The sequence below is a fragment of the Selaginella moellendorffii genome, unplaced genomic scaffold, assembly GCF_000143415.4.
Source record: "Selaginella moellendorffii unplaced genomic scaffold, v1.0 SELMOscaffold_92, whole genome shotgun sequence".
Lineage (NCBI taxonomy): Eukaryota > Viridiplantae > Streptophyta > Lycopodiopsida > Selaginellales > Selaginellaceae > Selaginella > Selaginella moellendorffii.
The window spans coordinates 265,319-279,453 of NW_003314353.1; the positions used below are offsets into that span (position 1 = coordinate 265,319).

A 14,135-nucleotide genomic window follows, 5' to 3' on the forward strand; every position below is an offset into this window, starting at 1 on the left:
GTAATGAATATTTATTTTACAATATAAAACAATTCATTTTGGATAAATGAAAAATCAAATATGTCAATACATGGAATATATTTATATGCATATTAGATTAGCCCAAAAACTCTAATTTATATACAGAAGCAAATGAAACTAATCCAATAACTATCAAATCACTATACTAATAATAGTAAACCTTATATCATCTCTTCTTTTGAGAAGGATAAAATGTATTTAAGGTTTTCTAGTTGATAAGTTAAAAAATTTAAAAAAAATTAAAAGAAAGTTTTATTAAGTTTATATATAGTGTAATTTGTTTCTGATCCCTTTATATGGTTTTAACCACTAAAAAAAATTATTTATTGAATTTTATACTAAATTTCATAAACTACTTGCCATAACACTTAATACAATCTATTTCCATTGAGCAAGGAGCCTCATAAATAAATCACATGTTGTAAGATTGGGATACTTACACTATAATTATGGTTAATGAGGTATTTGTAACAATATTTTTATTTTAAATAATAACTTTAAATAGTTTAATCATAAATTCTTGCTAGACTTATATATATTTTTATATTTATCTGATTATGTAATAAATTTCATAATTTTCATTTTATAAGATCAAATAATAATAATATTTCATTTTGAAAAAAAATAAAAATATAAAATATAAAAGAAGTAAAATTCTATTTTAATCAATATTACTTTAAATTTAGTATTTTAATGATTAAAATACAAGATTAAATACCTGTTGTGAGGTTAAGATGTATAGGTATAATACTGTATACTAATATTAATGTAGTGGAATTTTGACATTCATCATATTGATTTTAATTAAGATGACTTGCTATTATATATAAGCTAATGTTTTTAGGCTAATTAGTTATGCACATTTCTGTATTACGTTTCTATATTTTATATATAAGTCATAAATTTTTCCTTTCTAATTTGCCAGCTTACCTAATCTATCCGACCACCACTGTCTTGGCTTTAATTAAATTCCCTTGCCAGAGTTCCTACCTATTATACTAGCTTTTATTTGGTTTTACTCGATTTTAATTACTTACTACATGAGCAACAAAGTGTTAACCATCCATCCATGAATTCCTAAATTCTCTCTCAATCCCCCTTCCCAGGTTGAATTGAACTTAAGATTTGGCTATATTCCCTATATGCATAAGCAACCAAGCACACCAAGCCTTTAAGTTTTTAATATCCTATGGTATAACAAAGCTTAATCATAAAACCCTTTAAATCCTAACCTTTAAGTACATTTTTTACTTTGGAACCTTAAGGGGGAAACTTTATGGCCCATAAGTATTATGTGGCTTATTAGTCTTCACTCCTTCCTAGGGGCTTGGGTCTTCCCTTTAAGACAAAAGTAGGGGAGTAGAAATACTCATATTGGGCTATTATGAAACACCACTCCATATGAGTTTGAAGCACTATTGCCAATTTCCCTTCCAAAAATGGGAGTTACTTTTGAGAACTTGCTTGGGTGGCATCTTTAGCATCATCTAAGTCTATGTTTACCCCCACCTAAGGCCCCTAACCCTTAGTCCTAACCTTAAGTCAGTTTGAAAGCACCATTAAAGAGTTCTCTCAAGATTAGTTCCTAAATCTCATTATCTCTATTATACTTTTGGAACCCTCTGTAGTAATTCTCTATATCATAAAATCAATTCTCCACCATCTTATAATCATTCACTCCCTTGAAGATCAATAGGAACTTTAGTTTGTACTTGGGAACTGTTTTAGGAATTAATTCTACTTTAGTTTGTTCAACTTTGTTCAATTTTATCTCAATCCCCGCCAAAGGGTCCATGCCTTTTGCATTGCACATATTTGCAATTTTTTACTTTTTCTTCTGCTTTTCATCACACTTTAATTTGCATATGAGGGTCTTTAGTAGGGCATTAATCTGTGCTAATTGTCCTTTAAGAGTATCCAATCAAGCCTTGGATGATTGAATCTTACCACCAAACTATTGTTTGGAAGTTTTTTGATTAAAGTCCTCCTTATGCAAAAATTCCTCATCCATAACTTTTTATTCGATCAAAGGCCCCATCTTTGAAAAAGGTTTTGTCTTTGCCTTGGTCCACTTACACACTCTATCTTCCACCATCTCTTAGCAATCCGCCTTTATCCTTCACTAGAATTGAGGAAAAGGCTTTGATATCAAATTTTAATTTATAAATTTTTCCTTTTTAATTTGCCAGCATACCTTGTTTATCCAACCACTATTGCCTTAGCCTTAATTTAAGTTCCTTTGCCAAGGTTCCCACCTATAGTATTAACTCCTACTTGGTTCTACTTGGTTTCAACTATTTATTACACTAATAATAATGTATTAGCCATTTATCCATGGATTCCTAAACTTTCTCCTAATCACCTTCTCTAGGATAGACTAAATTTAAGGTTTAGTTACACTCCCTATAAGCATAAATAGCCAAATACACCAAGCCTCCAAGTACTTAATATCCTATGATACAACAAGATTTAATCAAAAACCCTTTAAATCTCAAGCTTTGGGTACATCTCTTGCTTTGGGATCCCAAAGGGAAACACTATGGCCTAATAGCCCAATATGGGTGTCCTTACTCCCCCACTTCCATCTTAAAAGGAAAACTCAGGCCCATAGAAAGGAGCGAGGACCAATGAGCCACATGGTATTAAAATGGGGCATCACTCCACCTAAGTTGGGAGCACTATAGTCTATTTCCCTTTTGAGAATGGGATTGCTCTTAAGTATTTCCTTGGGTGGCCTTTTTAGCACCATTTGAGTTCATGTTCACTCCCACCTAAAGCCTCTAACCCTCAATCCCAACCTTAAGCCAGTTTGAAAGAATCACTAGAGAGTCCCTTCAAAACTGGTTTCCCCCCCTATAACACATATAATCATGGGATGAGATTTGGATAAACTATCATATTGAATCCTTGGAACTTTAAAGGATAAATAGGGGTAAAATAGCCACTAAAGGCTCTTTTATCAAGTAATTGCCCTTTCTCCAGTTGGCTTAAAAGGAGAAAAATAAAGTGTGTTACATATGGTATCAAAACAAATGGCACAGGTTCAATTCCTTTTTATTAGTGGCTACTTAAAAAATATAATATACCTTTGAATAAGGCATATTCATACCCCTAAATTTGAAATCATACGTATTGCATATGTCCTTCCTCTTATGGGGTATTCACGAATGAAAGTATCTACCATAAGATTGTAGTACGGGTAGATGATTAATTGCTTTATATGGAATAGCTAGTCTATACAATGGAAGGATTGATGTGGAAATGAAGGTATTGGTTCCCCTCGGCTCAATAAGGGTTGTTAATTAATAGTCAATGAGAACATTAATGTCTTTAGGGGGGGGGGGGGATGGTGAATATAATGTATGTGATCATGAAATGAGATTAAATATATTGTCACTATGGATCCTTAACTTTAAAGGAGAGAAATATGGTGTGCTAAACCCTCTACCCCCCCCCCCCCCCCTTTTCTCCTGGTTTCACTACACGACTTGTATTAGTATTTGGACTTGGTCTCATACTTGATTTCAGATTCGACACCATAGATCTTTGGAACTTTGGGGGATAAATTAAGATAAAATAGCCACTATAGGCAGTAATTGCCCTTTTTCCGGTTGGTATAAGGGGAAAGAGATAGGGTGTGCTACCCTTCGCACCCTGGGTTTCACCTCATGATTTGTATTAATACTCAGATTTAGTTTCGGACTCAGTCTTGGATCTGGTCTCAGATCTTAGACTCGTCTTGAACTTAGTTTTGGATTTGATCTTATCCAATGAACTCTTTATCGTTTTAGTTATGATTTTAGAGATCCTTTAGCCTATGACACCTCAGGAAGTTTGTTACTTACATTGTGCACTTATATTGGTGGAAGTGAAGAGTAACTCTAATTATCCCTAAAGAATACTTGGATTTATGCTTTTTGTTTATTTTGCATTATTTAAATCTCTCTTATTTCTATTTCTTTACTTTTACTTTTTAAGTTTTTTTTTCAATCGTCTTCATAGCAAAACAACATACTAGTGATTCTAGAGCAGCAATTGGTGTAGTTGCTCAATGCTATACAACTGTAGCTAACCAATTAAACTCAATTGATGGTTGTAACTCTTCTAATTAATCCTTATGTCTGGCTAAATTTTTTTATATAGGAATCTTAGAGATGATGTCTACTTGATGGTAATTGCCACTTATCATTCTTGGGATGAGGTTTAGTATTTGTGCTAGTTCCCCACATATTAATGAATAGCATTGTAGAGGTATAATAGTTTGAGTGCAGCTACTTGTGTGGATTCTTTAGGATATCTTCAAGCATATATTTGGACATATTGATAATTGTGACAATGCCTTTTAGCACTTGCATCATCTTTGTCAAGGGTTATTTAAGTTAATTATACAATTTGATGTTCACTTCTAGAGTCTCTTGCTTTATACAAAGTTAAATATGTCAAATCTTGTGTCATTTATGCATGCACTTGCCCCAAATACCTTTGATTTTTCAACTGGCACAATATTACTTATGCATGCACTTGCCCCAATTACCTTAACTCTTCAATTGGCATAATGCTATAAGATATCATTTTTCTTCAACTAGCACAATGCTATGAAACATTATTTCTCCCACTTTTAACTTTCTATTAGCGTTGCTGCAATGGTATAAGACATATATCTCCCACTTATAGCTTTCTGTTAGTGCTTTCACTTATAGCTTTTTGTTAGTGTTGTTGTAATGAAAGGTCTTGACATTGAGATGCTTCCTAGAAATGGAGGGACCTTGCACAAATACTTCCATTTCTTAAGTGAAAACTATATACATCTTTGCTATAGATTAGTTTATTAGTCTTATAGCCAATTAACAAAATTGGATTTAACATGTGGTGTGATTTCTGTAGCCAATCAATAAACCTGAGACCCCTCTGATACCAAATGTAAACTTAAAAGTTTAAACTTCTTAGGAGGTTATCCAACCTAGTACTATTCAAATCCAAAGATGCTTAACCTTAAGTATCCCAAGACCCTTAATCAATTAAAGAAAAGGGGTGGACTTTTATTCACAAACTCTTTCCTTTTATATTTGAACTTTTATGAATTGTTTTTTAAATTGTTTTCTTTGGTTACTTACATACATCTCTTCTATTCCTTTTCTTTATTAAATAATGTGATGATTCTAAATGTATATCTTATACTATCGATCTTCTAAAGCATTTGAAGCAAAGTCATTAGTTCACCAAATTTAATCTTGCTTCTAAATACTGATAAGTTCTGATGGCTAAAAAGAATGTTCCCAATATTACTTTTCATACACTATTTAGTTTGTACAAGTTCTTTGTGATGTCATTTAGGTTGAATAATGCTTTAATAACTTTTCAATAGATGATAGATAAGATTCTTTGTGATATACTTTGATACATTCTAAGGGGATGTAAAAAGAGCATATCCATGATATTCACAAAGTGTTGGATTGGATGTAGGAAATTAATTTAAAGTTGAAGTGGTTAAAGTGTGTATTTCGATCCAAAAATATAACTTAACTTAAGTATTACATTTTTTGTGAAGGTTTATAAGTTGATCTTAACAAACTTGTAACTATTCTAAAGTTTTTACTTCAAAGTGTGTGAATGATGTGCAATGCATCCTCTATAAAGTGTAATATCTTGATCAATTTATTGATCATCTTCTAATTACACTACACAAATGCAAGTATTGGTGAAGTTATTTATATCATCTTTTAGCAAGTTTGAGAACTATGAGTAAGTATTTACAAATCTTTAAAAGGTGTTAATGACTCCTCTAGTTTTAATGCATCTTGACTATATTTGACCTTTTATTTTATTTATGGATGTTTATGATATTAGTTTTGGGTGTATTAATATGAAAGAGCACAAGTGTACTTAATTAACATCATCCCATTGCATATATTAACTATACATTATAACCAATATAATTGAACTACTCCATAATAAGAAAGGAACGTTTAGCAATAGTTTCAAAAAGCTTCATACATATTTATATGGTTCTTGAATGTTGTTAGAGGGTGATCATACTATGGTCACCTCATTATTGAACAAAAAGAACTTGGTTAATTATACAACTTAGTGGCTTTTAAAACTTTAAATATATAATTTTAAAGTTATGAATCACTCAAGGAGTTTTATAGTTGATGGTTACACCCTTTCTTGAGTTCCTCTCCCTTCTTTGCTCTGTTTTCATGTTTCTGATGAGTTTGTATTTTAGCATCAATGGATTTTCTTTTAAAAAATTATATACAATTGGACTAGCTACAAATAGTTATTAGGATCATTCTCAACAAAGTAAATATCATCCTCAAGGCAATATTAAAAATGTAAATACCATCACATAGCTTTTGGATCTTGTATTTTCCCACATAAATGAGTAAGAGGCAAATTGTGGTTGCTCTTTCTTCTATGGAGGCTAAGTATATTAGATTTATAATTTAACTTTTTGAGCCTCATAAACTTTATTAAGAAAATGTAAATCAAACTCTGCATCTTATAAATGCTAAATATCAAGTAAAGTAATTGTGTTTTCTACATGTTTACCATGACTCTCCTATTTTATGCAAGTATATAGGATATCATAGTGTGCCATAAGTTTTTTTATTGGTTGGAGATGCAATATAGTATTATCCAGTATGTGTGTAGCTAAATTTGGTGCCAAGCTTATTACCCCCTCTCCCCCTTATACTATAAAAGGACGATTGAAGTTAATTATAATTTTCCATTCATTTGAGCTTGTGATATTTAATTTGATATTGTTAACAAGGTTGAGTTTACCTTCATAATTGCTATAAGTTGCTATTAGATTATTATTTGATAAGCATCCTTCCACTAATTCAAGCAAAGTCTACTAAATGTTTGTATCATATATAAGTGGGACAATAGCAATATTATAACTCTCATTATCATTCATTTATGAAGTACAAAGTGGATGATTTAGTGTTGGTTCATTTTCCCAATCTTACGATATATAATTGCTCTTTACTTAATGGAAGGGATTATATCAAGTGTTTTGGCAAATTGAGCTGCAAATTTATAAGGTTTGGTACAATGTTTAATAAACTGATTCTCCAGAAATTTCATGTGTACAACAATTTAAATGCTTCATGGAAAAGAATTTAGAACAAATTGCACTACTTATAAAGCCACCATTGCCTCTTTTAATGTTCCTCTAAATCCTAGCCCATCAATCTAAAGACTCTAATTGCCTTCCATCTTTCTAAGATGATATAACATTTAGGTATATGGTTATGATGTTGTATACTAGCGTAATGGTAGTTTAATAGCCATTAAATTGATTTCAATTAAGACCACTTACTCTTGTACATAAACTAGGGTTTTTGAGCATTGATTATATATATTTCTATATTCCATTTCCATGCACTAGCACCACTATAATATTAGAAAATTATTTAAAATTAGAAATTATAAATAAGAAAAGAGAAATGACCATATACTATTATTAGCATAGTTGGATTTTGATACCTGTCAGATTAGTTTTTATGTGAACCATTTTCCTATATATAAATTAGGGTAGAAAAAGCTAATTTCATTATCACTTATTCATAATCCATTTAAAGATGATTTGTGTTGGTAATAATCAATCATAAATACTAATGAGGGTCCAGTTCAAAACCACTAGTTAGCCTGATAATTAAAAATTAAATAGAAAGTATGAACAACCTAAGTTACAATATAAGTGTGGCAGGTTTCGATTAGACACAAGCTGAAATGTAAGCCTTCTCTAGCCTCTAGAATTCCTCCTTGACCTTCCCTTGCTCACTATACTTCATACTAATAGAGATAGCCAAGAACTTTTGGAGGGCTTGATTTGATTTACTTAAATCGTGAGATCTGGTACTAATTTGCACTAGGGCTAAAGTGATCTAGGGAAGTGGTTAGGCATCAAGTATATATGCTTTGCATGCTTTGAATAGGATCTTTTCATAGAAATTTGCCTCTTTGAACTTTTCTTTTTATGGACTTTTGTTCTTTTTTTATGTGCATGTGTATGACTCTTAGGTTGCTGTAAACTCCAATAACTTCAATGTTCAACCTGTAAAGAAACTTTAATGAAATCTAAACTCTTCATCTCCATTTCTAACTGCTTTTCTAGGCAAATTTGTTATTGCATAAATGGATTTTATATTAAACATAGAATTTATTTGTACAAAATAAATATCAAAAGAATTAATTTCCATAATCATTTACATAAAAAGAACACCAAAGGTTGTTACATAGTATATCAAATTATTCTAGAATGTTTCTAATAGTTCAAATAGTTATTACAGAGTGATGTTGATTAATAAATGCATATTGTTGATCAAATACATATTCTTATTTTTATTTTGTAAAATAAAATAAAGTCCCACCTGAACGTTACATTATATTATTAACCATCATCTCAATTAAAGCCATGAATATATTTAAATAAAAAGAATATTGTAATTCAGACTTAATAAGTGTTCAATTTTGTTCATTTGAGGTGAATGCTTGTGGCAAGGTAGGGGAATATAGCATCAAGCACAGATCTGGGCCGGAGCGCGGCGTAGCATAAGCCGACGCAGCGACGGATCCAGCAAGCGCAGCCACTGCTCCATGCTGCGACAGCCACGCCATGAAACATCGACTTGATGATGCCCGTACCACAGGCATTGTGCATCACCCCATTCGGTTACTCATCAGCGCTCCTGGCGCCAGATTTTTGTTCGCGACCAGCACCCCAGCTCCTGCAGCAACATCTCCAGTGCACTTCCTTGGGGACGAATTTGGGTTTGCTGCTTTGCGGCTGCGTAGCGCAGCGGCCATGATGCCAACATCACGCCAGCTTGAATTTGGTGAGGCTTGTGTGCTGGGAAAACGTGAGCTCGGCAGTCAGCTCAGCTTTTTCCTGAGAGTGACAAAGGAGGGTTCTTGCGGCATGGCTTCGTCACGGTGCGCGCCCCTGCCCCTTCTGAGCGGATGCTCATCGCTGTCACGAAGCAAGGTAAGCCTCTGGGCCTTTCATCTGTCTGCCATCTTCTGTTCCTCCAGCTCCCGTTGGATCTGCTCGCGGCTCCTGCTACGACTCACTTCCACATCCTGCACGGCCCGCGCTCCATCGGAGGTCGAGGAAGGGAGCCGATCCTGCCGTTTTGCGCTCGTCCACGAGTGGAAGCAATGGGCAAGGTTCCGGACCCTCCACGAGTGGAAGTAATGTCCGAGGCCGACAAGGTTCCGGACCCTCCACGAGTGGAAGCAATGCCCGAGGCCGACAAGGTTCCGGACGCTCCACACCGCAAGCTTCCGGACCCGCGACTGCTAAAGGAGGTCCCTGGCATCCTGGAGACTTAGAATCAGGGGTGTTGTCGCCGGATCCTATGCCGCCATGGCACACTCTGTCTGGAGGACGAGCAAAGACATGGATATCAACATCTCTCTCCAGATGAGCGAGACTGAGCGGCTCCAAAAGATGGTGGATGAAGGGCAAGATACGCACTGGGTCCTTGTGGCACTGCTATGTATCCTGTCTTCCCTTTTTTTATTTTCTCTGTCTTGTCTTTGTTGGATACGTGGTGGCCATTGCTCAACCCTAAACCAGGAGTTCCACCAGAGCAAGTTGTGGTGCTCCCTGTAATCCCCCCCGAGTCAATCTGCCTTTTTAAAACCATCAGCCTCGATTTCAACAGGCATCGCGGTCTAACCGACATCTTCAATAGTGCGCCTCTCCGTCCGAGCGCCAGCGGATCAACGACTACGTGCTGGAGTCCCTGGGAAAAATCATCCCCAACAAAGCTGTCTGTGAGCTTCAGAGGGATCTCTGGCGCGATGGAGGCTGTTGAGCCATAGGTACGGGTTTCTTTGCTTTTGTGCATTTTCCATCGAGCTCAACCACTGCTCTCAGGTAGCTTGAGGAGCACAGCGTCCTCTCTTCTCGTTTTGAAGCATGCAGAGACGTCCATCCGCACCTTTTCGTTTTGTTCCATCTTGTAGAAATGCTCCTGCGGAAATGCGCAAGTTCATTTTGCAATGTGTCCTCGTGGAACTGGAAGCGGGAGACCCATTGTGCCACTCGCGGTGGCTAAGACGCGAGGCTTCATGGACAGTTTGGCTACGACTGGAACGTCCTCCCCTCCGAGCCAGTTCGTCACCTTTGAATCTGTCAAGAGGTGCGCGGAGCCAGAGATCCCAACGTTGTTCCACTACTGCCGCTCCAAGATCCAAAACAGAGCTCAACCAAATAGGTGATGTTTTTTGAGAAGCAATTTGTTTGAGATCCACTTCTATGAATGAGTTTATGGATGTTTCATGAATGACCGAACGTCATTACGAAATTAATTTCACAGTTGTCATTTTTATTTTAAAGGTGAAAGAGAAAACCTTCAGCATCCACTAATGGGGCATTGGTACCAGAGTGGTATACATCAACAAAAAGGTGTTGTCTACCTAGTGCGAGCGTCCCACGCCTTGACAAGCTCCACCAGCGCACTCTGTTCGTCTCGGTTAGATGGTAGCACTCTAGGAAGCGCTGGCGTGGACTCACACGCGAACATCGCGTTGTAGAGAGCAAGTTCCTGCCAGAAACCACGTCAAGTCAGTCGGTAAAGGGAGAGGGAGAGGGGAGAGCCACCTTTGATCCAGCAGTAATCTTCACTTGCACGTGAATCCTTTGTTCACCCCTGCACTCCTCCTCCGGCTCCGTCCGCATGACGAACGCTTCCAGCTGCACAGAAGTCCCGAGCTTGGCCTGGACGCACAGAGGATTAGCACCAGGAAGGATCAACGTCAAGCTCACTCACCCCCTCCAAGAACTTGACGTGATATACGTGCTTGAGCCGTGGTCTACTGCGGCCGTGGCCAAAGTGCGCGGCAAAGCCATATGCAGTACACATGGCCAGCCCACAAGCTGCAGCCAAGAGCTCCCCCCCAAACACTGATCCCTGCGAGTTGAGCTGCTGAGGCTCCACCACAAAACACGTTTGGTGTCGAGTCCTCTGGATCAAGACAGCACTAGCATCATCCTTGCTTCCCGCCGCCAGCAGTTGCCGCCCCTCGTCGAGCATGCATCCCACAAGTTGCTGCCAGGCTCCAGGCGCGGCGTGATGATCGTGGTGATCATCCACATCCACGCGTCTGGCTTCAAGAGCATTCACCCGCGCTGGCTTGCCAGTTATCCTGTCGCGGGCCACGAAGACGAGGCCAGCCTCCAGGGCAGTAGCTTGGTGCTGCACAGCTTGGATATGTACGTGGAGGGAGCTGCGGCCGGCTCGTTGCACTGTGCCAATGAGCTCCACGTCCACATCGAACAGCAGCGGCTTGTGGATGACCAGGCCGTCCAAGAGTACCGTCAAGAACACAAGCGGCCTCGAGGCACCTTCGTCTCCGAGGCAATGCTGCAGCACAGCCAAGTTAGCATCCTTGGAAGAGAGATAGATATGGTGATCTCACCTTGCGGCAGACGTGCCCTCCCAGGCAATCCATATCTTTGAGCAGCCTCGCCATGCTAATCTCCTGCATGTGGTCCTGGTATTGGAGCTGGAGGAGCCTGTCCGTCGCCAAGGGGAAGTGGACGCTCACACGCCCGTCTTGCACTGATCGCTGCGGCAACGAGAGCTGGGAGGCGGCCAGCGAGTCGAGGCGAGTGAAACAACGGTCGCCTCCTTCCCCGCCACCCTCAGCAGGCCAGTTGATGAGTCCCAGCGAGTCGCGAGCTGCGGGCCTGGAAGCCAGCCACTTCCACTGCTCCACGGTCACAGGGGATACGTACAGACTGCCTGGGAACAGCGCCATCGGCATCTTCTGCTGGTAATGCTGCTGGCGCTGCCGTGGCGGCGGCGGCGGCGGCGCCGGATGACTTACTTCCTGTATGCTCCCCTCCATCGCCGCTTTAGGGCCGACCACAAAGCTGGATGGTATTCATTGAAGGGTTAGATTCGAACACTGCATGAGCACCAACACCAACAGCGATCTCTACACAATCGGCAAAGTATGTCTTTGTTCTCTTCCAAGGGGCATTTTGCTCACAAGCACTCTATCCAGGGCAACAAAGGATTTTGCTCAGCGAGTGAGCCGGAGCCACCACCACCAAGAAATATCAGGCAAGGATCAAGCTCGAGATTTTTCGTTTTCTTTCCGCTCACTGGTAACGAGCGACTCATGCTTATATCGAAGTTCAATCCGGCCAGGATCATGCCCGGCGCGCTAGCGTGAGATCTGACTGCCCGAGAGGAAGCGGAGAAAGCGGTAATGGAGGGGCAGATACCAAGGATAAAAATAAAATAAAATAAGAGGCTGGCTGTCCGACTCTAGAGACATCCAAGCCGCTCGAATGCAACTGCCTAGAATGGTTACATCCAAGCCGTCTAAATGCAGCTGTCAACGGAATATCCCTCAAAATAGGCTTATTTGAAATTTGCGTGGGGGCGAGTTTCCATGATGCTCTCAGATCCATCCGAGCTGCTGTGGATTTCGCTCACCATGCCATGTAGGGCCGCGATCATCGATGCATCCTCAGGAGCGCTGCTCAGCCGGGATTTCGGCATTGTTCTTGTCATCACCAGGGGTTCCATCCTCTCCTGGTGGGAATCTGGAAACGCAAGGCGGCTGTGGCACTCGTGGATCCGAGGGACAATCTCATGCTCCTCTCTGGTATAGCAGCGCCTCAGGTATCCAACCTCGACGCTAGAGTGAGATCTATCGCAGCAATGAGGGTGCAAGAGGGCGGGGGAGGCGTGCACATGAGCTCTATGGTCTGGCCGTGACAACCAGCAGACTCTTTCGGGGCCACACCTTTGTGTTTGATCCCCGAGACGATGTCATCGCAAGAACGTGGGAAAGTGTTGCACGCTTTGGCATTAGTGACCTGTGCGCACTCCCCACAGTGCTGATCGCGGGCATGACGTACCCCATCCCCACGGGCTCTTTGGGAACACTCAAACGTATCTTCTACGGGGGCGATGCATTCCCTGAGTGACAGGAGATCGAGTCTCACCTGGCACCCGTGCGCCTGGTACAGCAATACGGGATGACGGAGGGCGGCCAGATTTCCATGGGAACCACGGCAAACGCGGGCTACCTCCTTCCAGAACAGGGCCGTCGCTGGGTGAGGGGAGACGGCGTGGTCACTACTGTGCGTGGCAAGGATGGGTTTGCGGACACGGGGGACATCGGATTTTTCGACTCGGACAACCGGCTCCACCTAGTTGGACGTGAAAAGGACATCATCAAGGTCAAAGGCAATCAGGTTCCGTGCCAGCTGCTCGAGGCCATCGCGCTCCAGTGTCCGGGAGTCCGAGAGGTTGCAGTTGTGGGCAAACCAGAGCGAACCTACGGTCACGTTCCCGTGGCATTTGTCGACATGGATCCACCCAGGGATGCCAACGCCATCTTTGCCTTCGTCGGGAAGCTTGCACCAGAGTGGTACATGCGGATTCAAAGACGTCATCTTCGTCCCCGAGCTGCCAAGGACGCCCATCACTGCCAAAGTCAACAAAAAGGCGCTTGCAGCGATGTTCTCTACCTAGTGCGAGCCCTTTGCTCGTCTCGGTTCTAGGAAGCGCTGGAGTGGACGAACGTCGCGCTGTGGAGAGTAAGTACGTGCTCACTTGCACATGAATCCTTTGTTCAATTTCTTTTTCCTTTGCATTTTGTATGGTTTTCATACTGGCAAACCGTGTACGCTATGCGCTCAGCTCAACGCCAGGACGCTTCCCATTCAGCCTCCAAAACGCTGCGCACCTTGAGCGCCATCTCCTCGCCTCTCTCCGCAGCAGCGCCTAAGGGACAGTCTGCTGGATGGCTCATGCTCGATCTGAGAAAGATCGCGATGAATGAGAGAGCTGCGATCACAAGAAACTTGGTTGTTTTATGCCATGTTTTAATAATTCTCCTGGTGATGTTCAGGACATCGTTTAATCCAACAGGTTGTGGATGCTGCAGTGCTGCTCCGGGGAACGAACTGGTGCTGGAGCGGTAAAGATTGCTGTCGACATGGTGGACCAGCGCCTTTTTACCATTAGTTATTTTATTTTGTTGACCGTTGACATAGGTTTTTGGAGACGGAATTAGAATGTAGATAATCTAATTTTATACCTACAACCTTGACAATTAATTTTAGGTCGGTAATG

General features: G+C 40.5%; 2 protein-coding genes across 2 annotated transcripts; one reads left to right on the forward strand and one right to left on the reverse strand.

Moving 5' to 3' along the window:
• Nucleotides 1-10,772: 10,772 nt before the first annotated feature.
• Nucleotides 10,773-11,889, reverse strand: LOC9661865 (acyl-coenzyme A thioesterase 9, mitochondrial). Its single transcript, XM_024662714.1, has 2 exons — nucleotides 11,458-11,889; nucleotides 10,773-11,402 (listed from the first exon to the last, which is right to left on the reverse strand). Exons 1-2 carry the CDS (start codon nucleotides 11,887-11,889, stop codon nucleotides 10,773-10,775), a joined length of 1,062 nt encoding a protein of 353 aa, XP_024518482.1.
• Nucleotides 11,890-13,033: 1,144 nt separating this feature from the next.
• Nucleotides 13,034-13,561, forward strand: LOC9662282 (probable 4-coumarate--CoA ligase 3). Its single transcript, XM_002988866.2, has one exon. The coding sequence runs from the start codon at nucleotides 13,034-13,036 to the stop codon at nucleotides 13,559-13,561; it is 528 nt and encodes a 175-aa protein (XP_002988912.2).
• Nucleotides 13,562-14,135: the final 574 nt, after the last annotated feature.

Excerpts from the sequence above, each read along its gene's own strand:
- LOC9661865 (XM_024662714.1), bottom strand. The coding sequence starts at position 11,889 with ATGGAGGGGAGCATACAGGAAGTAAGTCATCCGGCGCCGCCGCCGCCG. Across the intron at positions 11,403-11,457 it reads GAGGGCACGTCTGCCGCAAG|CATTGCCTCGGAGACGAAGG; the intron begins GTGAGATCACCA and ends GCTGTGCTGCAG.
- LOC9662282 (XM_002988866.2), top strand. The coding sequence starts at position 13,034 with ATGACGGAGGGCGGCCAGATTTCCATGGGAACCACGGCAAACGCGGGC.